General features: G+C 52.8%; 1 protein-coding gene across 2 annotated transcripts in view; it reads right to left on the bottom strand.

The window, feature by feature from the left end:
- The window catches only part of SIRPA (signal regulatory protein alpha), a 42742-nt gene extending 25709 nt beyond the window's left edge, over positions 1–17033 (bottom strand). The window contains exons 1-2 of one of the 2 annotated variants that reach the window (XM_004272957.4): positions 16894–17033; positions 15951–16038 (exon numbers count right to left, since the gene is read on the bottom strand). In XM_004272957.4, coding sequence (XP_004273005.1) covers positions 15951–16029 — 79 coding nt within the window. In that variant the 5' untranslated portion in view covers positions 16030–16038; positions 16894–17033. Of the gene's footprint in view, positions 1–15950; positions 16039–16505; positions 16597–16893 lie in introns of those variants that run through there. The other variant, XM_049699740.1, reaches the window with a different exon arrangement.
- Between the last annotated feature and the right edge of the window lie 10737 nt (positions 17034–27770).

The raw sequence follows: 27770 nt of genomic DNA, 5'->3' as shown, positions 1-27770 counted from the left end.
CTCTCATCCCCTTCCTGTGGTCCCAGCCCTGACTCCCATGCCAGGGATTGCCCGTTTCTCATGGCGAGTGAGTGAAAATGCAGAGTGGCAGCCTGAGGACAGCCTGACCCTCATGGTGCAGGGAAGAAACCGCTGTCTGCAGAGGACAGGGGCTTGGGGTAGAACTGTTGACCAGGTGTGTGAGAGGCACACGGAGGAGGCCCACAGGGGCAGGCAGGGACCTCAGGAGATCCCGGGCAGCATCAAGAGCTGCCATGAGCACCCAGCAGGACCATCCCCGAAGGGCTGCGTCTACACTGGAGACTGGACTAGAAACGCCACCGGCAGGAAGCACGGGCCAGCAGGCTTGCGTGAGAGCACGGTCCACCCTCAGCCAGTTCAGCACCCGCCCTCCCTGGGCCTCCACTCCGTCACCCACAAAGTGGGGTACTGGCACCCACACCCCTGAGATAGTCATGAGGACACAGCTGGACATAAGTGCCTGCAGCACAGGTGCTGGTTAAACTTTAGTTTCTGTTCCCATTATTACCACAGATACATTACTATATACTTGATTTTCTCCGGACTGTCATGTTCCCCCCAAGCAGGACGAAGGATCCACAAGGAAGTGTTTCCAGCCCCCTACCTAGAACACTGCCTGGCACACACCGGGCCCTTGATAAATACACGTTGAATGAACGCATTAATGAAGGAAGGAGGGATTTCACTTGCTCCTGAGCAAATCCTCTCCCTGAGGCTCTTTCTTCATCTGTTAAAGCGGCTGTCACAGGCAGGTCTGGGAGATGGCGAGCCTGGAGCCCGGGACTGTGCCTGGCCCATAGACATGCAGTCAATGGTGGTTATTATTATCCTTATCAATACCACCGCACAGGGCAGTGAGTCAGCAGCTGGCGAGGGAGGCGGGAGCAGAAGAGGAGGTGCGGAGCCAGGCCTGCGGCTGGGACAGGGCTATTCTTGTGCAGCCGGAGGCCTGCAGTCACAGCCAGGAGGCCACAATAAAATCTGGAGTTGTGTGGGGCCGCCCCCCCCGCCCCGCCTTTTTTAGCTCCTCTCAAGCTCTCTCTACCAACTGCAGCCAGATTTAGGAGGCTTAATTAATTAGCTAGTGTTTATAAAGCGTTTGAAGAATTTTAAAAGTGCGACAGAAGTGCCAAATATTATTTTAATCTGCTTGTGTGTGTGTGTTTCCAGCAGAGTCGTTCCCTCGCTTGCTTGCTTTTCTTTTTCTCGGCAGGTTCTGTTCTGGGAATCGGCCTTGTTAAAAATCACTCCCGCAGTTCTGGGCCTGGGGTCATCGCGCTGGCATCACTGACAAACCCATTTCCCGCTCTCTCCTGCCCTCCTGGCAGAGGAAGCGATGGTTTAGCAGCCTGAACTGTCTCTGGGAGAGGAGGGCAGCTGGGCATCGTCACATGATGCTGGTGGGAGTGGAGAGTGGCGCATCCTTTTGGGAAAGCAGTGTGGCAGGAGGTACCACAGGTGTGAAACCTGTTCTCCAGCCCTTGCTGGGCTGTTCCATGAGGACATGACCCCAGATATGGAGTGGGGTTCCCATGTAATGATCTTGAAAAAGTTGGGAAAAAACCCAAGTGGCCAATGACAGAGGAAGGTTAAGTGAACAGTAGCCTGTCCACTAGACGGAATTACAGGCAGCCATAAAAAACCATCACTGTGAAACTGTAGCAGTCTGGAAATTTTTGCATGGCATAATTTTAAATGATACTGTGGTTAGCAAATAAAATCTGTTTATTGCAAAGCATTTAGAGAAAACAAAAAAGTATAAAAGGAAAATAATAATCTCATAGAATACCATCAAAGATAACTGTGATCAACGTTTTGATGTTGTTAAAATATGAGTGAATAAATATGTAGAATCATACTCAGGTTACTAAGGATATGTGCAAACATTCTGCTTCATTCATTCAGGTGTTGTTATAAAAATAAAAAATTGGAAATATTCTAATTTCCAAGAAAAGGAGGCTGCTGATCCCCTGATGATGAACTCACATGATGACCAAGCCTACATGTAAGGATTATAATTATGGACACAGAAATAGACTACAAGATCAGAGTCAGTTCCTGAGTGATGTTTTCAGTGTGATCCCAAACTTCTAGTTTTGAAAAAAATGTATATCTGATATTAAAGATTAGTAGTAATTAACTGTGAGTAGTAGACTTCCAAGGGATTTTGCTTTTACGTCTTCTGTTTGTGTTACTTGTGCAATAAAAAAGCAGGAAAACTGCTTTCAGTATGATCATGACATTGTAAACTGAAACTACGTATAAATAAACAACTGCAAGGTACTATACAAAGCTATAAAACACAACTCTCTTTGGATCATGAATCTAATGGGTTTTTCCTTTTTTTCCTTCTATTTTGGGTATTTTCAGATTTTCTAAACTGGATACCTATTAAAGAATATTTACAGTATCCCATTCGGTAATAAGAAAATACAGTGCTTGGCGCAGAACAGATGCTCAATAAACATCTGCAGACTGACTGATCTAATCGTCTAGAGAAAAGGCCTAGAATGATTAACATCACGATGTTGAGGTAAGTTACGACTGGGAAATGGGACCAGCGTGGACCAGGGTGGACACGGGGATAGGCATATTTTCTATTTTATAGCAAATAATATATTGAAGTCTCTCTCTCTTTTTTGTAGTGAACATTTGTTGCTTTTGGAAGAATATTAAGCAATGAAATAAAACACGTAAGTTATCTAATGGAAGAAGTCAGCACAGTGGGTGGAACTGCCCCGTGTACTTGTTGTACGAGGAACTCTGTCCACAGGATGCAGGGAGCTCACAGCATGGCTGGACAGTGATGAATTACCAGGATCTGCTGTGAGCCAGGCCCTCAGCTCAGGGCTGCAGAACGGCTGTGTCCTGGCCTCATGGGGCTTGCACACGAGCAGACAAGATAGACTTTAAAGAAACAACTCCAATGCTACATTTGGACTGAGCCTCAACCCTTTAGACAGGGACTCCTGCTGGCACCTCTGACCCCATCTCCTGCCCCCTCCCCATGACCTGCTTTCCCCCACCGTGCCCACTTTGTCCTCCACGAATAGGCCAAGGAGGGTGCGAGAGATGAAATAAGATGGGGACTGAAACCTGACCATTGGACTTGGAAAAATATTTGATTTTTTTTTTGTACAACAATCATGTGTAGTTTTTGAGATTAAGAAAAGATGAAGACAATTTCATCAGAAGTGAAAAAATAAGCATGGGTGCTTTTCTAATGGAACAAACAAATCAACTTAGAACTGAAACTTGCCGGGAGGGAAACAGGGCCACTGTGATCTTTGGGTGTGATTCCTCCTGCTTCATAAAGATGCAGAAGCAAAGCTGAAATGCACATTTCCCAAGAGCCAGCCTTTCCCTGATGGGTGCTCACTGCCACTTGCATGGGAGCCTGCCTGCTCCTGGAAGCAGTGGGTCACCAGGGCAGGGGTCTTGGGGACAGGCTGGAGGTTACCCCTCAGATTTCCACAAACTCAAGGAGGCCGGAGGTCTGGCAGTGCCCAGGGCTCAGCATCCCAAGATGGCATCCACCGCGGCCCCCACAGCTGGGACAGCTCAGCATCCCCCTTTCCTGACCTCGATCGTTTTCGGCCATCCTCAGGGGGCTGCTGGTTTATCCCCCCAACACAGCAGCACTCATCAGGTGCTGCCTTTGGTATCTCTGATGTCTCTGTACGAGAGTGTGTAGTGCAGGAGTGTGGATGGGAGTATGCACACAGGAGTGAAAGAGGGCAGATGCAGGAGTGGGTACACGAGTGCACAAGTGCGCCAAGAACAAGTGTTCACACACATGTGCATGGGTGGGCATGTGCACAAGATGCTCGTATGTGCAGGAATGTGCTCTGGTGCAGCTCAGAAGTGTGTCAGAAGAGGACCAGGGACCAGGGGCAGGAGGGGGGCATGAACTGTGCCTAGGAGAGTATCTGAATGTGGGTGTGAACCTGTTGGTGGCATGAGAGGGTCTGTCTGCACCTAAGGTGTGAACAGACAGATATCGGGGAGGGGTGTGAGCATGTGGGTGCATAGAATATGTGTGTGGGTAGGGGAGGATAGGAGCGGGATGTGCGCACAAGTGTGTGTGTGTGCGCGCGCAGGAGGGCACGTGTGCGATGGAAATGGTGTATACATGAGTGTGAATGTGAGGGTGTGTGTGCTTTAAGTGCTGGGGAGCAGGGGCCCAGCGTGTGTGAGACCACTGTCTGTGTACACCATGTGTCCATGCACCCAAGTGTGTGAGTGTACCCAGTGGTGAACATGCCTGGCACGTACAGGGTGGTGAGAGAGGAAGGAGGGCAGGGGAGATGCTTCCCTCAAATCTGGCTCCTGGTGGGAAAGTGCTGCATGGCCCCGGCACAGGGTCCTGCCCTTGACCAGAGACTCAAACCTTTACTGAGCACCTACTGACTGGGTGCTAGCCGTAGGGCACAGTGGTAAAGAAGCCAGCCTGGAATGCCCTGCTGAAGCTCATGACCCTGGGTGGGGCAGACGGTCCCCAGGATGCATTCAGGAGGGGGCTGCATGGGTGACGGCTGTGTAGACTCTGCAGTTCCCATTTGGGGAGCTTGGGGCACTGGTTTTCCTCTGGAGTCAGAATGATTCATTCACGCCCTTTCAAACCTCACTCTATTGCTAGGCCCTGTCCTAGATGCCACAGGACACAGAGCCAAGTAAGACGGATCCCCACCACTGCGGGGCAGAGTCCCGGATACAGGCAATGATCATGTGCAGGGTGATCAGTGAGCAAGAAGAGGCTTGGGGATAGGGTATTGGAAGAGGGGTGAGATCTGAGAAGACATCCTGGAGGTGGTGGTCCCTGAGCTGCATCTTGAAAGCTGACAGAGGCTGGGGAGAAGGGAAGGCATTCAAGAAGGTGGAACTTTTCTTCCTCTGCACAAAGGTGAGGAGGAGAGAAAAGGGCTTGGCACAATTCAGGGACCAGGGCACAGTCTTTGGGACATGCTCAATGGCTGTGAGTAAGCTGGGGAAGGGCTAGGGACTGGGCTAACCTAGCACCTGAAAGGATGGCTTCAGTTACCATCTGAACAGCAGGTCATCACTGGGAGCAGTCTACTGGTACCCATTGGGCGGAGATGCCCCAGGTTCTGCGGTGGAAACTAGCACCTGCCTTGGAACCAGCACAAAAGAGGATACACATGGCCTTGTGAATAAAGTGGGGGAGGGCCCAGTGGGCCCAGGGTACTTTCTCCTTTACCCCCACTCCAGGCAACTCAGAGAACTGGGTACTGTCCATACCCTTGCAGGGAAAGGGCAGACCCTGGTAGCTCCTTCCATGCAGCAGGTAAACTCCTAAGGTGCCAGGATAGTCCATAGCTTGGGCTCTGGGGCCAGAAGACCTTTATATGTCAGCCCTAGTGGAGTGACTTGGTAGAGTCACTTTTCTTCAAGCCTCCACTTTCTCACCTGTAAACAAGGGGGTACCATCGTCTCTCTCCCCAAGGCCAAATGTTCAGTGGTTGGAAGAGCTGGCCTGAGATCTGTACGTTTCCTCGACTCGCATCTTTCTCCTGACCCACAGCCAGCTATTAGCAGAGCTTGCTGCCTCACCTTCCAAGATCTGGCCAGACTCTGACCTCTCCCTACCACCTCTACTGCACCACCGTCCCTCACCTAGATCCTCATCTCAGCTTCCAAACCGGCTTCCCTGCTCCACCTCACCTCTGTGTAACATGTATCCTCCCTGTAGCCAGAGGAGCCTCTAAAACCTAAGGTAACATCATTCCTTTGTGCAAAACCCTCCTGCACCCTTCACTGTACTCAGAGTGAGGCCCAGGATCCTTGCGGTGGCCCCCAGGGCCCTGCAGTCTTGCTCTCAACCATGCCAGATTCTCTATGCACCTCAGGGCCTTTGCACTTGCCATTCTCTCTGCCTGGCACTCTCATCCCATAGATATCTGCATGTTGGGTGCCTCACCTCCTTCTGGCCTAAGAGGCCTTCCTTGGCGTGGTATATAAAACACTACCCCCCTTGATGTCCCTTGCTCTGCTTTATTTTTCTACAACACATATCACCCTGTATCTACAATACATATCACCTGACATATGACAAGCATTTGTCAATTTCATCAGCATCTATCTCCCTACCCTAGATTTACTTATAAGCCCTCTGAGAGGGATTTAGTTTTGTTCCCTGCAGTTTCCTTCAGGTTTATACCAGTGCCTGGCATTTGTTGAATGCATGTTCTGGTTTGGATTCTAACTCTGCCACTCATGAGACCACAGGAAGTGTCTTAACCCCTTTGGACTTCTGGTTTCTCATCTGTAGAATGAGAATGATGATGATGATAATAATAATAATAACACTAGGGCTCTTCTAGGATGAAACAGGCTAATGTGTGTAAAGAGCTCAGTGCTGCTCCTAGCACAGAGGAAGCACTCGTGCAGGGCCGTGTCACCATGCAGTGGATATTTAAGGATGAAGAGGATGACAGAGGATCCCAGCCTTAAGCCTGAGAAGCTAAGGATTCTCTCTGAGGCAGAACTAGCTCTGCCCCAATGTCTGCACAAGACCACTTGGAGCTGGACCTGTGGGCAGGCTATATGCGCTGTTGGCGGGAGGCCGGGGCGGGGGTCAGGGAGGGTCAGAGCCCTGGTGAGCATTTGCTAGGTTTGGACGGGATCTGGAGGCAATGAAGAAATGCTCGCAGCGCAGCCCTCTTTGCAAAGCAGCAGGGAAAGAACTATGGATACGTGTGTGCTGTAAGCACCCTTCATATTCGCCAGGCCTGGTGGGGGCCAGGTGAGGCTGGGAGAGCATGCAGGGGCACTAACACCCACCATCCACTTCCTTGACAACCTAAGGACCTCCTTCCCACCTCCCCATTTTGCAGAGGGAGAAGCTGAGGACCGGAAGTGAGGCTTGGAGAGGCTGAGCACCCAGGGTGTCCTTCCAACCTCCAGGCCCAGATGTTACTCTAGGACAGGCCCTGGTGCTGCCCGGCCACGGCCTCATGGGTACAACGTGTGGATGAGGTCACATAACAGGGAGCCCTCATTTATTTAACTGTCATGATGGCCTAGTGAAGCAAGTGCTGTTGTCACCAGCCCCTTCCTACAGGTAAGGAAGCTGAGACCTGAGAGGCAGGACTCAAAACACTGAGGTCAGTCACGTGCGATCTCTTCCCCCTGTGACTGGGTCCCCTCTGGCTCAGGATTCTGGATTCTCAGGCTATCAAGGACGTACACACGTTTTCCCAGCTGAGATAACGGCCCCCTTAAAAGGAACGCACATTTATTAAATGACATTTGCCAAGGTTTCAGCACACTCTGCTGCCCACAGCAGACAGTCTCCGGACAAGATTTTTCCCCAAGCTGACACTATCCGCTGATGCCTTTTATAGTGCTTTTTGCAGTTCACAAAAGCACTTTCCACAGCTCTTAATTCCCTTAACCCTCAACAGTCCCTGTGCAGGAGGAAAGAGTGGTAGCATTTCCGTTTTACAGATGAGGAAACTGAGGCTCAGAGCAGGGCAAGACACCTGCTCCAGAGCACACAGCCAAGAAGTAGCACATGCTGGATTCACTCAGGAATGTGCCCCAAAGTGGGTACCTCTCCACTGCCTCCCCTGCTAGAGAGGGGGTCTGGGGTACCATCAAGATGAAGGGTGAGAGAGGCATCCTGGCTGGAGCATCTGAGCTGGAAGGGACCAGCAGGAGAGCAGCCAAGCTGAGCCTCCACTTCACAGAAGGGGAAACTGAGGCCCAGAGGGGCAGTGTAGTGAGTTCCAAGTCCTGGCTGGTAAGTGATGGAGCAGGACCTCCACCTGCTCTGTAGAGCTCCAACCATAAAATGGTGACCACACAGAGATAACAGTAATAGTAATGATGGTTAATGAGCATTGAGCACGGGTATTATCAGGAGCACGACAGGCTTCACCAGCCTCCGCAGGGACCCGGCAACACAGGCTGTCATCACCCCCACTTCACAGAGGGCAAGACTGAGGCTCAGAGAGGTACAGCCACTTGGCCAAGGTCACAGGGCTGCGGAGCAGTCTGACTCCACCCACAACTTCACCCACTGCACCACACAGCCTTGTGCAATGAAGGACCCACTGGGGGAGGCTGGCACCGAGTCAGGCCCTCCAAACCAAATCAAGGCCAAAAGGGCGTAGCACGAACTGTGTCATGTTTCGTGGTTTGCCTGCTCGTTCACCAGGGTGTCTACACTGGGGCAAGCTGTTCTATATAGCCAGAGTTTAAGTACCAATCCCAGGGTTTCTGGGCCCCTACCTCCATCCCAGCTGGCACTGATATTTTGTGCTTCCTGATATTTTAGGGATCCCTATTTCAGCACGATAGACAGGGATTTGCAGTGTGGTCATGGCCCCCGTTACAGAGGTAGGACTGTGTAGTGGTTAGAGCACAGGTTTGCTTTCCAACCAGGGTTACTGCCTGTGTGACCTCATGGCTCTGAGCTCCCTTTTGAAAATGAGTGTCTTTCTTCATTCAACCAATATGTATTAATCTGCCTACTGTTACCAGGCCCTGTGTAAGGTCCCAGGAGGCCCAGCAGTGAATAAGACGTAGTTCCTACTCTCATGTAGCTTATATTCTAGTGGGAGAGACAGGGCTGAAATAATTAAACAAATATAGAAATGGTTAGGAGTGCAAACAAATTTGGTGCCACGATAGAGAATAACAAGCAGAACCACTTTTAGAATGGGGCAGTTGTAAAAGGCATCTCCGAGGAGGTGAGATTGCAACTGAAACCTGAAGAATGCAAAGACCAAGGAAGGTGTTCCAATAGGAGAGAACAGCAAGTGCAAAAGCCCTGGGGTAGGAAAGCAGCTGGTGCATATGAAGGCCAGAAAGAAGACTGCTGTGGCTGAAGCCCATGGAGGAAGGCAAGTGTGGTACTGGTTGGGGCTGGAGAGATGGATGTGGTCCCGAAAATGCCATGTCTCATGGATCATTGTAAGGAGTTTGATTTTATTCTAAGGGCAGAGTGGGAACCACTGAAAAGTTTGGAGAAGGACAAAGAGGATTTGATTGACTCCAGCTGCTATGGGTAAAGAAACTGGAGGGGGTAAGAGTGAAAACAGGAAAGCAGTGATGAGGATGCTACAGTGTTTAGTGGTCTGAGCGCAAATCCTACCTCTGCACTTATAAGCTGTGTGACCTTAGGCAAGTCACTTCACCTCTCTGAATCTCTCTTTCTTCATATGCCCAATGGTATAATAACAGTTCCCATCTTACAGAACGGTGTGGTGAGAATTAAATGAGATGATGTACAGAGTAGTGATCATACCACATGACCTCACATGTTCAATGTCAAGTGCTCAGTGAACCAGATCCTACTTGGTCTGGCCCTGACCTCTCCTAACTCCCCTACTGCCTATCTCCCTTAAGTCCAGACTCACTGGCTATTCCTGGAACACAGTTAACCCATCCCAGCCTCAGGGCCTTTGCACTTGCTTCTCCTTCTGTGTGGCCTGCTCTTCCCCTGATATTCTCATGGTTGCTCCCTCAGTTTTATGCAGGCCTCTGCTCCTCAGAGAGGCCCTCCCTCTCTCCCCACTCAACCTCCTATTCCCTCGACCTGCTTTAGTTCTCTTCACGGCACTTGTCTCCACCTGACATAATGTTTACTTGGGTCTGTTTTTCCTTCCTCACTAGTGTCAGTGCCATGAGAGCAGGTATTTTTGTCTGTTTGCAGTTGTATCCCTAGCACCTAGAGCCACCTCTGGCACATAGATGCTCAAAAATATTTGTTGAATGAATATTTGTGATTAAAATGACCATAATAAGGACAGAAAAATGGTTGAGTAAACCGAGCCTTGGATCCAGCTTTATTTAACTCTCACTGGTTATGTGGCCTTGGGAGGAGTCCAACTCAGCTTTGGGGAATCTCAGTTTCCTTACCCATAAAATGGGGATGAAGGATTCTATGCTTTTTGGCTCAGTGTAAGGATTAGACAATGGCACACATCCAAGCACTGATGGATGAAATGATGCCTGATGTCTACCATTTGCTTTACAATCCTCCCTCCTGCCCCCACCCCCAGAAAAATGAGGGGCAGGTGAAACATGAATGGCCGATGACTGTTGAAGCTGGGGTTCCTCACACCATTCCTCATCTCGCAAATGTTTGAAATTTTCCAAAATAAAAAGATAAGGAAGAGGCAGCACACATTCACAGCTCAGCTAGTCCCTAGCACACCATGCACTACTTTTTTCCAGCATGGGCCGCCACTTCTGGAGGACAATGTGGGCTCTGAAGAATGAGGGCACTAGAACCCACCGTGGCATCGTCACCCACATGCTCTGGCTCCGGGCCCCTAGCCTAAAGGCTCATCCCTCACTCCTGGCTTCCAATCTCCCCCTGATCTGGGCACCTGATCTCCCTCAGCTCCTGGCTTACTCTGCAGCCATCTCACACTCTGCGCCCCCAGTCGGACGTGCCAGGAAATCTCACAGACACAAAGAACCAATTCTGTAGAATGGCCAGCTTCCACCTCAGCTGTTCTGCATCTCTCTGGACCGAGGGCCTGGCAGGACACCTGGCAGGGAAAATCCACCTTGCGGAGGGCTCCATCAAAAGACCTGTCCCAGGAACGCCCAAGTTAACAGAAAAGCAGTTTCAGTTGTGAAAACAGATGATTCCTTCTTCAGTACGGGACAGAAACACATCTTGGGAACACCTGCCGCCTCTGCCTCCCAGAAGGATACACTGATTGACAGAAATATGCGAGGAGTGCCAAGAGGGCAGGACGCCAGTACCCCAGGGCCTCAGTGTTTCTACCTGTCAGGGCGAGGTGACGCCTAGTGAGCGTACATCATGGGTGCTATGGTCATCCTGACTCTGCCACTTACTGTGTGGCCTTGAGCAAGTTGCTCTGTTTCTCTGAGCCTAGTTTCCTCACTGGTCAGATGGATTTGATTACAACCATGCACATCACCCAGGGTAACTGTGAGCCCCACTGGGATCATACATGCCCAGTGCTGAGCCCAGTAAGTGGCCAGAAACAATGTTTCCCATTATTATTACTTTGGTATTTTCCAGGGAATTTGGGATCCTGTCAGATTTCTAGCTTTAACGATGGAAACTTCCAGCACAGCTCAGTTTTAAAGAGCCTTGGCCTGGATGACAGGGGGCTTGGCATGCCACCCAGGCCTTGCCAGGGACCTGCTGTGTGAGCCTGGCCGGTCCCTTCCTCCCTCAGGGCTGCAGTTTTCTCAGCTGCACAAAGAGGTGCTGACTGATGGCTCTCTCAGGCCCCCTCCTGCTTTCCTGGTCTAGGAATCGGCAATTCCAGCCCTGTGGATCTGGACAGAGACACCTAGAGGCAGGCTGTGCCCATGGTGGCCGCTCAGTCCCAGTAACTATTCCATCACACCAGCTGGTCGGTCTCTGCGCAACTTGTCCTCCCCAACCGCACAAAAGCCACAGGGAAAAGTGCCAATCTCGTGTTCACTCTCAACAGCTTTTGTTGTTCTGTGAGCACCTACTGTGTGCAAGGAGCTGTGCTGGGTGCTTTCCAACATCAGTCCCACTCCCATAGATGAGAATACCCAAAGAACGAAACAATGACGATTACAACACTGGTTGAACGTAACGTGCAGTAAACTGGTACTGAGCACTTACTACCTGCCAGGCATGGCTTCAAGTGTTATACATGGGTTGGCTGACTTAGTGTCTGAAATACAGTTGTTGATGTCAACTTCATTTTACAGGTGAGGAAACCGAAACACAGAGCTCAATAAATTGTCCAAGTAGGGTATGCTGTGTCTGTATGTGGAGAGGCTACAATGCAGAACCACTATGTGAACCAGAGCTAAACATGCACTCATATGTGATAAAGCAAGGGGAAAGTGATAAGTAGCTTTAGATAAATCCTGGGGTGAACGTTCAGAGGAGGAAGAGATCCCACGGAACATGAGGCAGCACAAATGGAAGGCTGAGTAGGATTCCGACATATGAAGATAGGGACGTACAGGGAAGGGCATCTCTGGTGGCAGGAACAGCATAAGTGAAGGCACAGAGATGAGAAAGTTCAGCTGAGGGTGTGGATTTGTACGAAGGCATTTACCAAACTGGGTTAGGCCGCGTGTTAATGGGCATTAAACAAACCCAATGCTTCTTGTTCATATGTCTAGGGAACCCTGGAGCAAACAAGGCCTGGCTGGGGCTTCTACAACTGCAGGCCTTCTCAGGGTCTCTTAGATGCCAATGCACTTGAGCTGCCAGGAAAGCTTTGGCTGCAGGGAGGAAGCCTGGTCGTTTAGAAGCATCTCAACAGGTCAGCTCTTTGGAAAACATGTAGCTGAGGAATAGGGCCTGTCAGGGAGGGAGCCCAGGCCTTGTTGTAGGTTTTTTTTTTTAAAAAAAGAAAACTTGGACCCACTCAACAGTTTTGAGCAGGGGAGTGACATGATTAGAATTGTGTTGACAGACCAGAAATCTGAGCACATTAAAAAGAGGCGGAGCGGGGGGCACCTTCCATCAGTCCAGGACTACAAATAAGAAAATAATCTGTCGCACGGAGCCATTGGAAGCAGCAAGCGAGCGTGTGTGGGATCTGTACCACAGTTTTAGACTGCCTTCCTCTCACACACCCCCTCTCCATCTGTCGCAAAGGGCACCAGGAAGATGCAGGGAGGAAGATTCCAGCTCTGGGGCCTCCAGAGCTCGGCTGTCCAGATCGGGGGCTCTGATGGGAGCCACACTGCTCCCAGAGCTGTCGTTTATGAGGACCAAGGGGCTGCCAGTGCTTGCATCCTCTGGGCGCTTTCAGAGAAATGACCATGGCTCAGTTAACAACTTCTGCCCCAGAAGGAACCCTTCCACAAACCTCTGTCTGAGCTGGGTGGGGGCCCCTCTGGTTCTCTTCAGCTTGGACTAAGTAACCCTGATTAAGTCATTGAATTTCCTCCCTCAAAGGCTGCCTAGCCATGAGGCCAGGATTCAAAATCCAGGCTCCCTACCACTTACTGCTTGGACAGGTTACTTCCCCAGTTCTGGACTTTATTTTCCTCATCTGCAAAATGGGGATAACAGCCAACTCATGCTTTGCTTCGCTGATTGATGGGATTACGCAGATGAGGCGCTCAGCACACAGCCTGGAATACAGGTAACATTCAAGGAACATTGGTTCTCCTCCCTTCTCTCAACACACGGTTCCCATCAGGACTTCATACGTGCTGGATGAATCACACCACGAGTCTCCACGGGGTTGGTAAAGGAATAATTAATGGCAAGAAAGTACCCAGAGAACACCAAGGCCTTAAAGGACCTTCCACAGACTGAGTTCTTTGGGGCCAAGCACTCCGCCCCCCTTTCTCTTCTTGTGAAACAGGAAGTGAGATGAACTTCACCACTTAGGGAAGTACAGAGGAGTCACCAGCATGCTACCCTCTTCCGACAGGTGAGAGGTTCAGCAGAGGGCCAGCTGTCCCCCAAAGCCTGACCCCCATTTTGGCCTGGCCTTCTCCAAGTCAGAGCGAGGAGTGAATGGGGGTTTATCTGAAGTCTGTTCAGCAGGGGTCCCAGAGGTCGCCAGACCTAGGTGGGGCCAAAGTGAGGAGCCTGCAGGCTCAGTGTCAGGCACCGCTGCTGTGCTGCAGAATCCGGCTGCCCAGCTGTCCCCACCCCGGCCCCTTGCCCTTCTGCCAGCCTCACAATCTCCCTCGGTGAAGCTGTTTGAGGAAACAGGCCTCATGTTGGCTCCAAGAACACAGGTTGGTGACTTCGCCGCCTCTTTTCAGAATTTCCCTTTGGCAGCATCTGTGCTGAGAGCAATCTTTAGAAACTTCTTTCCCTGTCTCCCCCAACCAAGATAATTCCCATGACCAGCCCCCTCCAAACAGTGATCATGTGAAGCCACAGCAGTCATGTGACACTGCCCAGGCTGACAGTTCTGCCAGAGACACTAGTAGTCATTCAATCCAAAGCTGTCTTCCTAAGCCTGACATTTGAGTTTCGCAAACAAATCCATTTTCTTAGAAAATTGGACAACTGCCTCCTTCTACCTTCCTGCCCTTCTGTCCTGCCTCTCTTGTGCTTTGTCATAAAGCCCATGCCTGGAGCCCTGGGAGAAGGGTCTGAAGGCCCATCCTTCAGCCAGACCAGGTGAATTCCATGCCACGGGCGAGGGTGACCGGGACCCTGTAGAACCGAGTGAAGGATGCTGGGATGCTTGAGCTCTGGCGGTGACACCCCCTCCCCACCACCCTCAACCAAGAAGTTTATTCTTACCTCCTAAGATTTATTTATTTCAAAGTTAATCTTTGCCCGTCTGCTGCTCCCACTTTTTCAGGCTATTGATACTGAATGGATTGGAACAGAAGTTTTATGGCCTGAACTTTACCATTTTATAGATTGTTTTTATAGGCAAAACGGGGAGAATTTCCTCCCGAGAAGGGTGTTGGTGTTCCCAGGTAGCCCTGGGAAAGGCAGCTGCCCACTCATTAATCAGCATCACCCCTCATTTGCCAGGGATGGAACCACGGGGTCCTGGTTAGAGAAGGGTCTGGAATAGACATTTAGAAATTAACTTGGACCCAGTTCCCTGCTTCAGGAAAATTAAGCGCTTGAGAGAGACCCTCGTGCACTTCCAGGCCAGGAAGGACGGCAGGGCAGGGCCTCAGGCTTTTGCTGGGTGTAAATGGCCGGCTCAGGCAGGAAGGAGTAGATCGGAGATGCCACCGGCTCACCAGAGAGCCATGAAATCTATCAGGACCTCCTCTTGTCCAGCGAGGACCCAACTGTAATTGAAAGACTGGGAGAGGGGAGGTGGGGGGATGGCTGAGTGGGTTCCGGGGATCAGGGGAAACTGTGGGGCAGAGAGAAGCTGCTGTCCACCCCCACTACTCCCTCCACCCACTGTTTGCTAGTTCTCCGTTTCTCACAGCTATCAGATGGTTACCAGTCTCTAGGCAAATGCAGGAGGGGGGAGGTGCATACTGAGCTCATCTTTACCTCCTTCCTCAGGGGAGGGGAGGTGCAGAGACCCCTCTGCTGACAACACGGCTTCAAGGAGCCAAAAAAACAAGATCCCCATTCTCCCTCCAACAACTCCTTTAACGCAGTTTCTCCACCCCCCACCCCCTCCCAGGATACTCAGGGTGCTGCAAAACCCCTTTAAGAAGCAGGGCTCCTGAATGGTGACCTCACCCCTTGGCGAACACACGGTAGACTTCTGAGCCCGCCTGCTGGATACAGCCAGGTGTTTGATGTAGGCCAACAAAAAGACACGCTCAGAGCCACAGGTAACAGCCCCACAGAGCACCTGAGCTGCAGGGAGTTGCCTGGAAGCCTGGGGAAGGGAGGAGGAAGGAGGAGGGGCCAGAGAGCAGCAGGGAGCACGACCATCCAGCAAGAGGCTTTGGCAACCACGGGGACAATCCGCCGTGTTTCCACATCAGGATCTGTGGATTGCAGCAGCTCACCCCAGGGTTACCCTGGCCTCCCTTCCTCTCTCTCTCCCATACTAACACTGTTTTACTCTGCGCACAAGAGGGATAGCTCACTCTTCCCTAATTGCAACAGCCTGCTTCTGTTCCATCCCGTCAGTACTGGAAGGACCTCTGCCCCTTCTCTTAGACCCTGAAGTCAAACATGTGGAAAACATAAGAGCTTCTAGAGAAGCCAGGGGCGCCTTGCTCTGAAAGCTTCTGACAGCCTGCCTCCGCCAACAGATTGGGCAGGGGCTGGTGAACCAACTCATCTGGGTCTGTCCTGGTGCCCAGCATAGTGTCGCACAGTCAGAGTCGAGAGAGACTGTGTTCCATCCTTGGCTGTGTGACCTTGGGCAAGTCGTTGTCCCTCTCTGGGCCTCAGTTTCCGCATCTGTAACCCTGGTTACGGGCACCTCTCCCCCATACTGCTCGACATTAGCCGAGTGGCGGTCTGAGAGGCCTGAACCCGCAATCTGGGGACGGCAGCGGTGGGGGGTGGGGGTGCTTACCTGACCAGGCGCTGGACGCAGCGAGCAGCAGGCAGAGCAGCGGCCTGAGGCGGCCGGGGGCCGGGCGGGCGGGCTCCATGGGCCGCGGCTGCGGAGCGAGGAGGGAGAGCGGCCGTGAGTGCGCGCTCGGGCGGGCGCGGACTGGAGCGGGGAAATGACTAAGGCTCCCCCCTCTCCTCTCCTCGCGGCCGGGTCCCCCCCCCCTCCCCGGTACGGGCGCCTGGAGCGGCTTAGGAGCCGCCGTTAGCGCCGCGATTTTCGGAGAACCCCCCGCCCCCCGGAGAGATCGAGAGGCGGAGAGGGGGAGAGACCCCAAGCACGCGAGAAACGAAGCCAGGGACGGCCCGAAAGAAGCGGCAGGAGAGGGAAACAGACCCAAGGGAGCCAGGCAGAGAGCCAGAGACACAGAGAGGCGAGAGAGGGGGAGAGAGCGAGCGAGCGAGCGAGCTCGGAGTGAGCAAGGCGGCGCGCAGATCGAGACAGCGCGGGAGAGGGAGGACCGACGCGAGGGCAGGGCGAGGGGCAGCGGGCCCGGCCGCCCCCGCCGCTGCCCACCTGCCCCGCCCGGGCTCCTTGCGGCGCCGTGGCTCGCCTCCTCTGGCCCACAGTCCCGGCCACGGCCCCCGCCCTCCTTCCCCTCCCCCTCCTCCCGCCGGCCGCGCGGGAAGCTGCGGGGCTCCAGCCCGGCCGGCACCTCAGCCGAACGCCCGCCGGCTGCGCGCCCCGGGAGGGAGGGCGGCGCGCGCGGCCCCGGCACCCCCGCACACCGGCCCGGGCCCAGGCTGCGGCCCCCGCCGGGGGCGCCCCTCTCGGCTCAGGACTGGACGAGCCCGGGCTCCGACACTATGCCAGTTCAGAAGCCCGCGCGGCGGCCCCGGGCCCCGAACCGCCTCCCCCTCACCGCCTCCCCCTCGCCCCCTCCCTCGGCCAGCCGGGCTCGGACCTGCGCCGCCGGGCCGGCGAGGGCTGCGAGACGGTGGAAGAGCCGCCGGAGCTGCCCAGAGCCCGGGCCCCTCGCTCCACTTTGCGCAAACTTGTTTTTCTAAGGTCAGCGCCGCGAGCCGGTTACATCGTCCTCTTAAGGTGGACTGGGGAAGTTGCGGCCGGCCTCCCCTCGCCTCCGGACTCCGGCCGCGGGAGGCTGGAGGCGGCGAAGGAGCAGGGGAGTGAATGAAGGGGGAGCCTGCCTTTCGCCCCTCCCCAGTGGCCCTGCTCCTGTGCCCCAAAGCCGAAGGCCCCTCTCGGGGTGGGTGAGGGCCAGAGGGGCCCCGATTCTTTCAGAGCTGGGCCGAGGTGAAGGAAAAGCAGGAAGTAAGTGAAGGTAGGGGGAAGGGGGGAGGAAGGAGAGAGTGATGGTACAAAAATAGCGTGTGTGTAGGAAGGACTTCAGTACCGCCTGGAAAAGCTCGCGGGGAGGAGAGGGAGTAGAAGAGGGGCTGTGGCCAGGAAACCCGAAGGGAAGGGTCCGGGCCTCCCTGGGCAAGTGGGCTCTTTTAGCGAGGTTCCTCTCTGTCAAGGACGGCTGATTCAGGGGTGCGGAAGGCCCAGGCAGGGGTGCGGGGCCAGGGGGAACTTGAAGGCCTGGGCTTCAGGAAGATGGCCGGTGGTGAGGAAGATGAGGGGATGGGAGGAGAGCAGGGGCCAGAGGTCTGGAGACAGGACAGAGCCTGCTGGTGAGAAAAAAGCAACCATTCTCCCTTTCTCAATCTCTCTCTCTGTTTCTCCCCTTCTTTGAGGGAAAGCTGTGTACCCAATAGCAGCCAGGCCAGAGATAGCAGGTGGGAATCCTCTGGTCACCTGGCCAAAGAAGGCTCCAGACTGTGGAAGGGAAGGGAGACCAAGACCCTCAGCTAATTGTAAATAACAGTAGCCGTTTGGCTTCAAAAAGCCATTAGGAAGATATGAAGCAAGGTGGGAGAAAGGCCAGTTCTATAAACTGTGGGGATTGAGGCTCAGAGAGGGAGGGGACTTGCCCAAGGCCACACAGCAAGGCCTGGGTAGAAACCAGATTTGAATTTCTGATTCCCAGGCTAAAGATCTTTGTACAGTGACAGCCCCCACTTCTCCCCCGCCTCCCCGGACCCTACCCCAGCCTCCCTGTCGAGTGCCTGGTCCTGGTATGATGCTAAGACAAGGAGGCAGGCAGGGTGCTGCCTAGGTTCAAATCCTGCCAGCCACCTCTTGCGAGCTGTGTAGACTTGAGAAAATACCTTGTCATTTTTGTGGCTCAGTTTCCTCATCTGAAATGAGGCCAACAGGAGTATCAACCTAAAAAGACTGGTGTGAGGTTTAGATAAATTAATATTTATACAACACTTTAAAAAGTGCCTGGCATGTACCAAGTGCCACATAGCATTTGATAAATAAGTCAAGCATTTGACAGCAGTCCTTGGGAACCCACAGGGACCTGGGCAGTATTTGAAGTGCCAGGGGATTTTCTTTTCTTTGGGTGGGGGAGTACAGCAGTGACCCACGCCATGTCCCTGTCTACAAGGAATTTACATTCTAGTGGGGAGACAGATAGGTACACAAGCAGAAATAATTAATGAACAACAGAAGGTCGAGCTTACACAGTGAGAAGGGTGCACTCATTTAGATAAGGGTAAGGCCTCCGGAGAAGCTGGGAGCTGAATCACAAAGAGGGGCAGCAGGGTGAGGATTTGGGGATTTGTTCCAGGAAGAGGAACCAGCACAAGTAAAGGCCCAGGGGCCAGCTTGGCTGGAGGGGAACGAGTGAAGGATGGGGGAGAGTGGTCCAGCTGGGTGGCCTTGCAGGCCTTGGTAAAGCGCCTGCATTTATTCTGCAGGAAAGAAATCGCTGGCGGGTGTTAAGCATGGTCTGACTTATGTGTTTAAAAGGCCACTCTGGCTATAAGTGGAGAGTGGGCTGGAGGGCAGGGAGTGTGGAATCAGGACACCAGTGAGGAGTTTTTCTGGGATCCTCCTAGTATCTGAGGTGAGGGTAGGGAGTCTCTAGCTGTTCAAGGCCACATGTGACTGAGACCACGAAGGTGACCAGTGGGGCTTCTGGGAAAATCCATCCCCCAAATCCATGTGGGTGGAAGTGGGGGCCAGGGCCGCTACTGAAGGTCAGAGATGAGGCAGCCTCTGGCCTGGGCTTCCAGAAGGCTCTGCTGTTCACTGTACACACACACACACACAAACCTGCCCAGGATTAGGAAACTGCGGATTAGGGAAGGATAATAGTGGAACCAGCTGCTATTTATATGTAGCACCTTAGGCCAGGGCGCCCAGCAGGACTTCCCAACACCCTCACCTCCGCCCCAGGTGGGGGCCCTGGCCTTGTTCTCCTGACCCAGCATCCACATAAAAGTCACCCGTGGCTGACTGTCAGGGCTGGGAGGTCATTGAGACCAATGGGCAGCTGGATATACTGAGGTGGGGGGACAATTTGCCTGAGGTCACACAGGTCATGGCTGATAATTGAGGTGAATCAGCCCCCTTCATAGCAGGCATCTTGGGCTGCCCCAGATTAAAATAAAACTGCCTTCGCACCTATCTCATTCATTCACACGCTTATCCATGTTTATTGAGCGTCTGCTGTGTGCCAGGCACTGGGCTGGGCACTGGGGATGAAGCAGTTAGGAAAAACAGACAAAAACCCCACCCCAAGGAACTGACGTTCTGGTGGGGCAGGCAAGTCAGTCTCTAAAATAGCTGGTCTGTGGGATGGGGGTAGGCTGCAGGGTAAATAAAGCAGGGAAGGGGCCCAGGGCTAATGAGAGAGGAGGGCGTCAGGGGAGGCCTCAGAAGAAGTGATATTTGGGCAGAGACCTGGAAAATGTGAGCTGGAGCCAGAGGTGACTCCATCCAGGCATCGGTCCTCAACTCTCTCACTCCCTGGAGCAATGTGTCAGCACATCCCCGGGCTGGACCTTCCCTCCACATCCAGAACCAAAGCACCCCTCACCCCTCCCTGCTACCACCTGGGTCTGAGCCTCCATCATATCCCACCTGGTCTCCTTCTTCCCACCCTTGTCTGTTCTCCACTCAGCAGCCAGAGGTCAGCCCACATCCCTCCCCTCTTGTCCAGCATCGGTGGAAAGATTTGAATGAGTGTGTGGAGGGGAGGGTCAGGGCCTTGAAGTCAAGACTGCCTATTTGACTCATTGGACTTGGGGAAAAATTTTTTATGACCCTCAGTCTTTTCGTCTGTGAAATAGGAATAACAAGGTCTACCCCTCCTCGAGGGGTCAGTGGTGGCACAAATGTGAAAGCAACTGTGGTGGGAGCATATCTGGAGTTTGCCTCCGCAGGTGGGGTGATGGTGCCCCGTGTGTACCAGGCCCTTTGATGTCTTTGAAGCCTTAGCAACCCCACTGTGTCTCCAGAGGTGAGGAAACAAGCCCAGGGACAGAAAGCAACTGGACCAGGGTCACTGCCAGGGCACGCAGGAACCTGCAGGAACCCAGTGCTGCCGGGCACCAGCCCTGTGGGCTCTGCTCTTCGCTTCCCGTCACCCTGGGCTTGGCGTCAGCACACAGGCCCGCCAGCCACCTTTGTGTGGAGCCTGTCATGAGGCTGGAGCTGCCAACGACCTATTTTTCTGGGCAAGAGGAGCCATTTGGAGTTAGAGGCCTCAGCTGTGGAGCCAGAGCAATAAAAATAAAACCAGCAAGGACTCCTGGGCAGCCTGGATGGGGAACCAACCGCCCCGGAGAGGAGCTGCTGAGGGGCCGGAGAGAAGCTGGTGGGGGTCGGAGGAGGGACTGTCCTCACTGTACCTGGCTCTGTTCTCTGACCTCTAGGTGGGTCATCTCCAGAGGTCACAGAAACTGCAGTTCAGAGGGATGGAGCGACTTGCTCGGGACCTGGGACACACAGCTAGTGAGTGACCAAGCCGGTTAAGATTCGAGCTCAGTTCTCCAAATAGTACCGACAGTTGCCATTTCTTCAGCATCTACTATGCTTTCCAGGCATATTTTTGCGACATTTTCAAACCACACCTGGGTACTCATAATTCCTCTAAGCTGCCTTAGAGGGGTCTCTGCTCACAGGTCACCTTGCCAGACCACCCTTTTAAAAGTCATCTCCCTTGTGACCGCCTGGAGGGGTGGGATAGGGAGGGTGGGAGGGAGGGAGACGCAAGAGGGAAGAGATATGGGAACATATGTATAACTGATTCACTTTCTTATAAAGCAGAAACTAACACACCATTGTAAAGCAATTATACCCCAATGAAGATGTTAAAAAAAATAAATAAAAATAAATAAATAAAAGTCATCTCCCCCCACCCCAATGTGCTCTACCTCCTTCCCTTCTTTCTTTTGTCTTCATTGCATGCATCACAGCTTGCCAGCGTTGTGCATCTGCATTGCATGTTGTCCATCTCCTTAACTAGCTGCGGGTCAGCCTAGCCCTGGGGCCCAGTGCCCGGCCGTGGGAGCACATCCTATGGCTCAAACCCAGCACTGCCTCAGACCAGCTGTGGGGCAAGTTACTGTGCCCATCTGTACCTCACTTACCCAGATTCAGGGATTGATGGAACCAGACCTGAAAGGTCTCTTGTAAGGGAAATGAGTTAATCTGGGAAAAGATGTTGGCTGTTGTCATTGTTTTCTCCCAGCACTGTGGCCCCAGGGCCTTAATAGTGAACAGTAGGTTATCAGTAAATATCTATTCAATTACAAAAGTGACCTGCCCAAGATCACATGGTAAGACATCTAAGACGTGGCAGAGTCTGGATTTGAAGGAGTTTCTCTGAGCCTGTGCTTCAATGCACCCTACTTTGTAATCACCTTTCCACAGCCCCCACCTTCCGGCCAGAGCTGAACAGGAATCAGAGCTGAGCAGGTATCATCCTCACCAGGAAGGACTGTTAAACCATAGATCCCAGGGCCCCACCCCCAGAGTTTCTGATTCAGTAGGTCTCAGGTAAGATCTGAGAATCTGCATTTCTAACAAGGTCCCAGGTGATGCTGCTGCTGCTGGTCCAGTGGTTCTCAAAGAACCACTGAATGGACGGGTGGGACTGTTTCGTGAGCCCAGTTTCAGCTTTCCTGTTGTCTATCCCTCTGTTTTCTGTCCTCCCAGCCCAGGGGAAAGCAGAGGGGACAACAGTACTGGTTCAGAGACTGCAGCTATTGCCCCAAAGCTGCGGGGCTCTGACAGATCACAGAGCCAGGGCCTGGGGGAGCCGTGCTGTAATTAGTGCTTTCCAGGGGAAGTCAGCGACTAAGCGACTTGGCAGGCAGGCAGGCAGGAAGCTCACCTGAGCTCGTCAGGGGTGGGACTGCACTGCCAGGCCCTAAACACTGTTCTCAAGCTCTGGGGATCTGGCTCTGCCTGAAGCTGAGCCCAGCTGTGCAGAGCCTAGCCTCCCCCTACACCTCTGGGTGGGGGTCCCCTGCAGGGTGGAGATGCAAGGGTGGCATCAGGACAGAGTTGATTGGCTCAGCGTGTACTGGGGGACCTGTGTTCAAGTGCTGACTCTGCCCGATGATAATACTAATCACAGCTAAAATGTAGGACTGTTAACTAAGCCCCAGGCTGGAAGGATTTCAGTGGATTCTCTCACGCTCCTCTCACTCCAACTTTCTTACGTGGACACGGTTCTTATCCCCATTTCACAGATGAGAATACCGAGGCGCAGAGAGGTTAAGGGACTTGTGCAAGAGCACACAGCTTCTGAGTTGCAGAGTTGGACTTTGAATCCAGGAGTTCTCATTCCCCAGCCCCTGCTCCAAACCTCTGCACATTCTGAGTTCTGTAGTACTTTGCTATGAGCCTGGAAGCCCCACAGCACACTCCCTGGGTCTCCATCACCATGGAAGGGCTTGCTGATTTCCAGGCCTCTCTGTGGTGCCTGGGCACCAGGCCTGCTGACGTGTTGCAGGCATGAAAGTATCTGGTGAATGAAATAATGAATCAGCACATGAGTCTCTTTCCAGTTGTGATGGGACAATACAGTTCGGTGGCTGGGAGGCGTGCTTTCAACTCCAGGTTCTGTCCCTCACTAGCTGTGTGGTCTTGGGTGGATCTCAGCCTCCATTTCCTCGTCTGGAAACAGGTTGAGGGCAGGATTAATGGATATAAAGGGAGTGAGGGAGGGAGAGAGAGAAAGAGAGAGAGAGAGAGAGGGAGAGTGCAAACGGCAGTGAGAAGCCGGTTTGGCACGTGCCTCTGTCCCATCTTCTTCCATTCCTGCAGTTGCTCGGGCGAAATACCTTCGTGTCTTCCTTGAACCCTCTGTTCCTCGCCCCCGCCCCACTCACAGTCCTGCCTGCCAATCCTCTTGGCTCAACCATCAAAAGAGAGCCAGAATCTGATCACTTCTTACCACCCGTATTATCTTCTGTTCCCACCTGCTTCCTTCCATCTCCTCACTGGTTTCCTGTCTCTCACTGGACTCCTCATCTTGTCCTTCCTTCAGTCAAAACCTCCAAAAGCCTTGCCTCTCATCTCTTGGAATAAACCCCAAAGTTCTCTGTGTGACCTACAAGGCCCCTTGTGATCTCACCCACTCCTCCGTCTCCGAACTCGCCTACCCCCTCTCCCCCAGCTCGCTCCACTCCAGCCATACTCATCTTCTCCGTATTCTAGAAATACACCCAGCAGGTGCCCGCCTTAGGGCCTTTGAACTTGCTGCTCCCTGTGCCTAGAACCCACTCTCCCCAGCTAACCACCCGGCTTGCCCCGTCTCTTTCATTGTTTCTCTGCTCAGATGTCCCCTCCTGGGAGAAGCCTGTCCTGACCACTCTTTCTAAAAGTGTCCTATCATTTCTTACCCCGCAGCCCACTTTATTTTCCTTGGTGCTATGTAACTACGACATACTCTGGTCGCTGGAGTTTTCCCCCACCCCATTCGAGCTCCATGCGGGTCTCTGTGTTTGCTGTCCGGCACCTGGAGACTTGTCTGTGCAGAGCGGGGCCTCCGCACCAGCACCAGCTGCTGACAGAGTGAAAGGAGCCCGGCAGGGAGCAGCTCAGTCCACAGGCGCTGGCGGCTCCCCTGAGGGGTGCAGGTTCCTCTGCCCCCTGCCCCCGCTTGGCCTGAGTTTCCTCAAGAAACAGATGTCCTCCTTGAACTTGGGTTTCCTTCCTAGGCGGGGAGGCCAGGACTCCAGTTGGCCTCATTCCTATTCCCAAGAGGAAATATCTGTCCCTGGGCAGGAAATGGCCTGGCTCTCAGGGGAAGGTGAAGCAACACACACCACCCTCCCTGCTCCCAGCTTCTGATGAGTTGGCACTGTGGCCTCAGGGCAGCGGGTGTCCATGCGGGTACCACGCTGCCACTGCCCCTGGAGGGAGGAGGGCGGTGGGATGGAGGTCCGCCCAGAACTCATTTCCAGAGCTCCTTGGCCTCTTACCCCATGGGAGCCTCACAGCCATGCTCTGCAAAGACTGGGCTTGCATGTCAGCCTTGCCCAGCTGGAGTTCGTTCCACTTATGTCTACCCAGTTGCACAGATGAGCAAACAGAGGCTCCAGGAGAGGCAGAAACTGCTGGGTGACGTATCGGGCCAGTGGAAGCAAGGTGATGAACCCAGATCTTCTGATACCAAATCCTTTACTCCTCATCTTTGTCCACAATCCACACTCTTCCCTGACCAGAAAGAAAGTAATAATGGTCCCCATGGAATGGATAAGAAGACTGAGGGGAAGAGAGGGAAACAGGGTGACCCAAAGTCTCCCCACCTAGATGCTAACAGGCCAAATTGGAAGGTATTGGTCTGTGTTTGTCCTCCTAGTGTTTCTTCTCCCCAGTTTCAAGCAAATACTGGGACTTAGTAAACAGCTATCGTAGGGATTTGGCAGAAGGGTACCGAGAGTAAGAGCTTCTTGGTTTTTGTAAAGTCTGAAACTTGAAGAAGTTGCCAGAGAGAAGTGGGAGAGGCTGGAGGGAGGCAGATGTATTGCATGTGGCTGCTGGTGGGTCCCAGACGGGAGAGGGTGCCGCCCTTCCCCTGACGGGATGGGGCGTGGGACAAGGCCTCAGGGCAGGCCTCCTGGTGGCCCTGGGAGGCCAGACCTGGGTTCCAAGGCCTCTGGCCTCGCCACACAGGCTCTGTAGTCCCACAGCGCTGCTGAGCTAGCGGACCCCTGGAGTGGGACAACTCTCATGGCCTGCATTCAGTCAACAGATATTTGTTGAGCAGCTACCTTGGTCCAGGGGCTGTGCTGGGTGCTGGAGGCATTTACATTCTAGTGGGAGAGATGGGAAAATGAACGCATGAGTCATGAAATACCCTGCATGCCATGTGGGCAGCGGTAGCTGCTGAGAAAAAGGAAGCAGGGTGAGGGACACAGACTGATGGTGGTGAGGGGTGCTGCTATCCTGTGCAGGGCGGCAGTGAAGGTGTTGCTCAGGGAATGGAGTTTCCTGAAGGATGTGAGAGGGAGAGCAACAAAATGAAAGGAACAGCCAGTGCAAAGACCCTGGGGTGGCACGGTCAAGGACATGGGCAGCTGTGTGGGCTGGGGTGGGGAGGTGAGCTTGGAGAGGAAGCAGGGCTCACAGCCTCACAGGCAAGGCAAGGCCCGCAGCTTTCACTTGGAGTTACAGGAAAAGCAGTGTGGACAGATTCCTGGAAACCACCTCAGATTTCCTGGGACTCACTAAGACTCTGGAACTGAGCAAACTCTGGAGAGGAGGGAGTCCCCAGAATGACCAAGGGTGAACTTGCTTCCCCTCATCCCAATGGATAGGATCACAGACCAGAGGAGGTTACTGTCAACCAGGACTTCCCAGACTTTAACCCAGTTAAATGTAGATTCTGACTCAGTAGGTCCGGGTGGAGCCTGAGACTCTGCATTTCTAACAAGCTCCCATGTGAAGCTGTAGTTGCTCGTCCACAGACCACACTTTGAGTAGCAGGTGCCCAACTGTGCCCGTGGCCTGAGAATCCTACCTGCTGTTCAGTTTCAAGCCTAAATCCTTGGGGTGTCCTTTGAGCCTGAGGGCCTGAAACTTGTAACTGTTGCTCACAAGAACCAATGGCTCTTTCCCGCCCCAGGCAAGCCCCACCCCTTCCCTGGGAGCTTGTGGGGAGCAATGGACTCCCATTGGACCCTGCTGGGGTCCACACTCCAGCCCTGCTGTACTCAATAAATGTTAAACATCACTCCCTCTAATTCTGCCTGTTCTTTAAGGTGTGTAAAAAGATGTATTTTGATCTTATTAGTTCAAGTTTTTCTATTTTTGTGTCTGTCTATGAAGTATACATTTGTCTAAAAGTATATAGTACATTTATAAAATACACAAATAAATGTACATTGGGGTGCATTTTTTAAATGTTTTTACTGATAGGGAATATGATTAAAACATTTTTGAAGATGACAGATTTAAAGCCCGGTGGAACTGATAGAAATAGAGATTATTAGAGCTGGAAGGAATTTCAAAGTCCTCAGTTCCCCCATCACTCCCTCTCTCATCTGACATGCAAACCTCTCTGTTACACTAGATTGCCACTAGCAGTGGGGAGCTCACTACCTTTATGGGCAATCCAGTTTGTACAGCTCTGGGAACAGTTTCCTGAACTCGGTGCCTACCTGTGTTTCAGCTCCTCTGAGCTCCCACAACCTAACTGAACTGCTCCCTCCCACTTCATGTGTCTTAGCTCTGCAGTCTCCCAAGGGCCCAAAGCTAGGCTGTGTGCAGAGTAGGCCTTCAATAATGTCCCATGTATGGGTGGGAGTGGCAGAGAGATGAGAGGGGGATGGGAAAGGTGACATTCCTGTCATTCCTCATTTGGAGGGTATACTAACATCTCAGTGCTGTGTCCTCCTGGGAGTGTGTCCATCTATATATTGTACATCTATTTGTTTGCGTTTGTTTGCATGTGTTTGTCTGTACATATGTGTATGTGTGAGTTGCCACTGTGTGTTTTACTGTTGTGGCGCGTCTCTATGGATGTGTGTGTGTGTGTGTGTGTGTGTTGCACTACAAATATTCATGTGTGCTGTACATGTCTTTCTCTGAGTCTTTGCATGTCTGTGTGTTCGGGGGGTGTCACTGTAGGGTTGTGTGTCTGCCTCTGGTCTGTTTGCATTGTGTGTATTACACATGTATGAGTGTGTGCTGTCTGTAGATGTCCACGTGTGGTGTGCATGTCTCTCTCTGTGTCTCTGTGTGCCTGTGTGCCTGGGGCCTTTCTTTGTGTGTTTCGCTCTGTGTGTGTGTGTCTGCATGAGTGTGTCTCCCCTCCCCTGCTCAGCCATTTCAGGGAGCCTGGTAACTCCCTGAAGCCTGGTCGACTTAAGGCCGTCTGACTGGCAGGCAGCAAGGGTTCCACACCCCTCCTGCCCTGCTCGGCTGGGCTGCGCTAATCACTGGGTTACATGCAGATGGCAAATGTGTGGCTGCCAGGCTTGGAGGAGGGACTGTGTGTGGGGGGGGTATGCAGATGAGCAGCACCGAGGAGGAGTGAGAAGGCAATTTAAAGGCAGAAAGGGGAAAACAAGCCTCCTTGGCTTTGGAGTTAGGGTTGGGGTTCTCTCCAGACGCATGGTTTTCATTAAGAGGACACGATGGCTGACATTTTCCTTCCCCTAATCAACCTAGCGTCTTAGAATCACAGGATCCTAGAATCCTAGAATTTTCCATCTATAGGATTCTAGAATCTCAGCCTCATGCAACTCTAGACTCTTAGAAGCATATTCAAGAACTCTAATCCTCTTGGGATCTTAGCATCTTCAAATGTTGTTCTCCTTTCCCTCCCCCTTCTCTTGCTTTTCTTTGTATAGAATCATGGCCAGGGAATGACTTTGAAGGTTCATCCAGTCCACCCTGACACCGCCCCCCACCGCACCCCCCCAACATCAGGCAGAGCAGTGGAGAGAGAGGCCCAGTCAGCTGGGA

This window comes from Orcinus orca, chromosome 16 (assembly GCF_937001465.1).
Source record: "Orcinus orca chromosome 16, mOrcOrc1.1, whole genome shotgun sequence".
Lineage (NCBI taxonomy): Eukaryota > Metazoa > Chordata > Mammalia > Artiodactyla > Delphinidae > Orcinus > Orcinus orca.
This window is presented reverse-complemented; position numbering and strand designations above follow the sequence as displayed.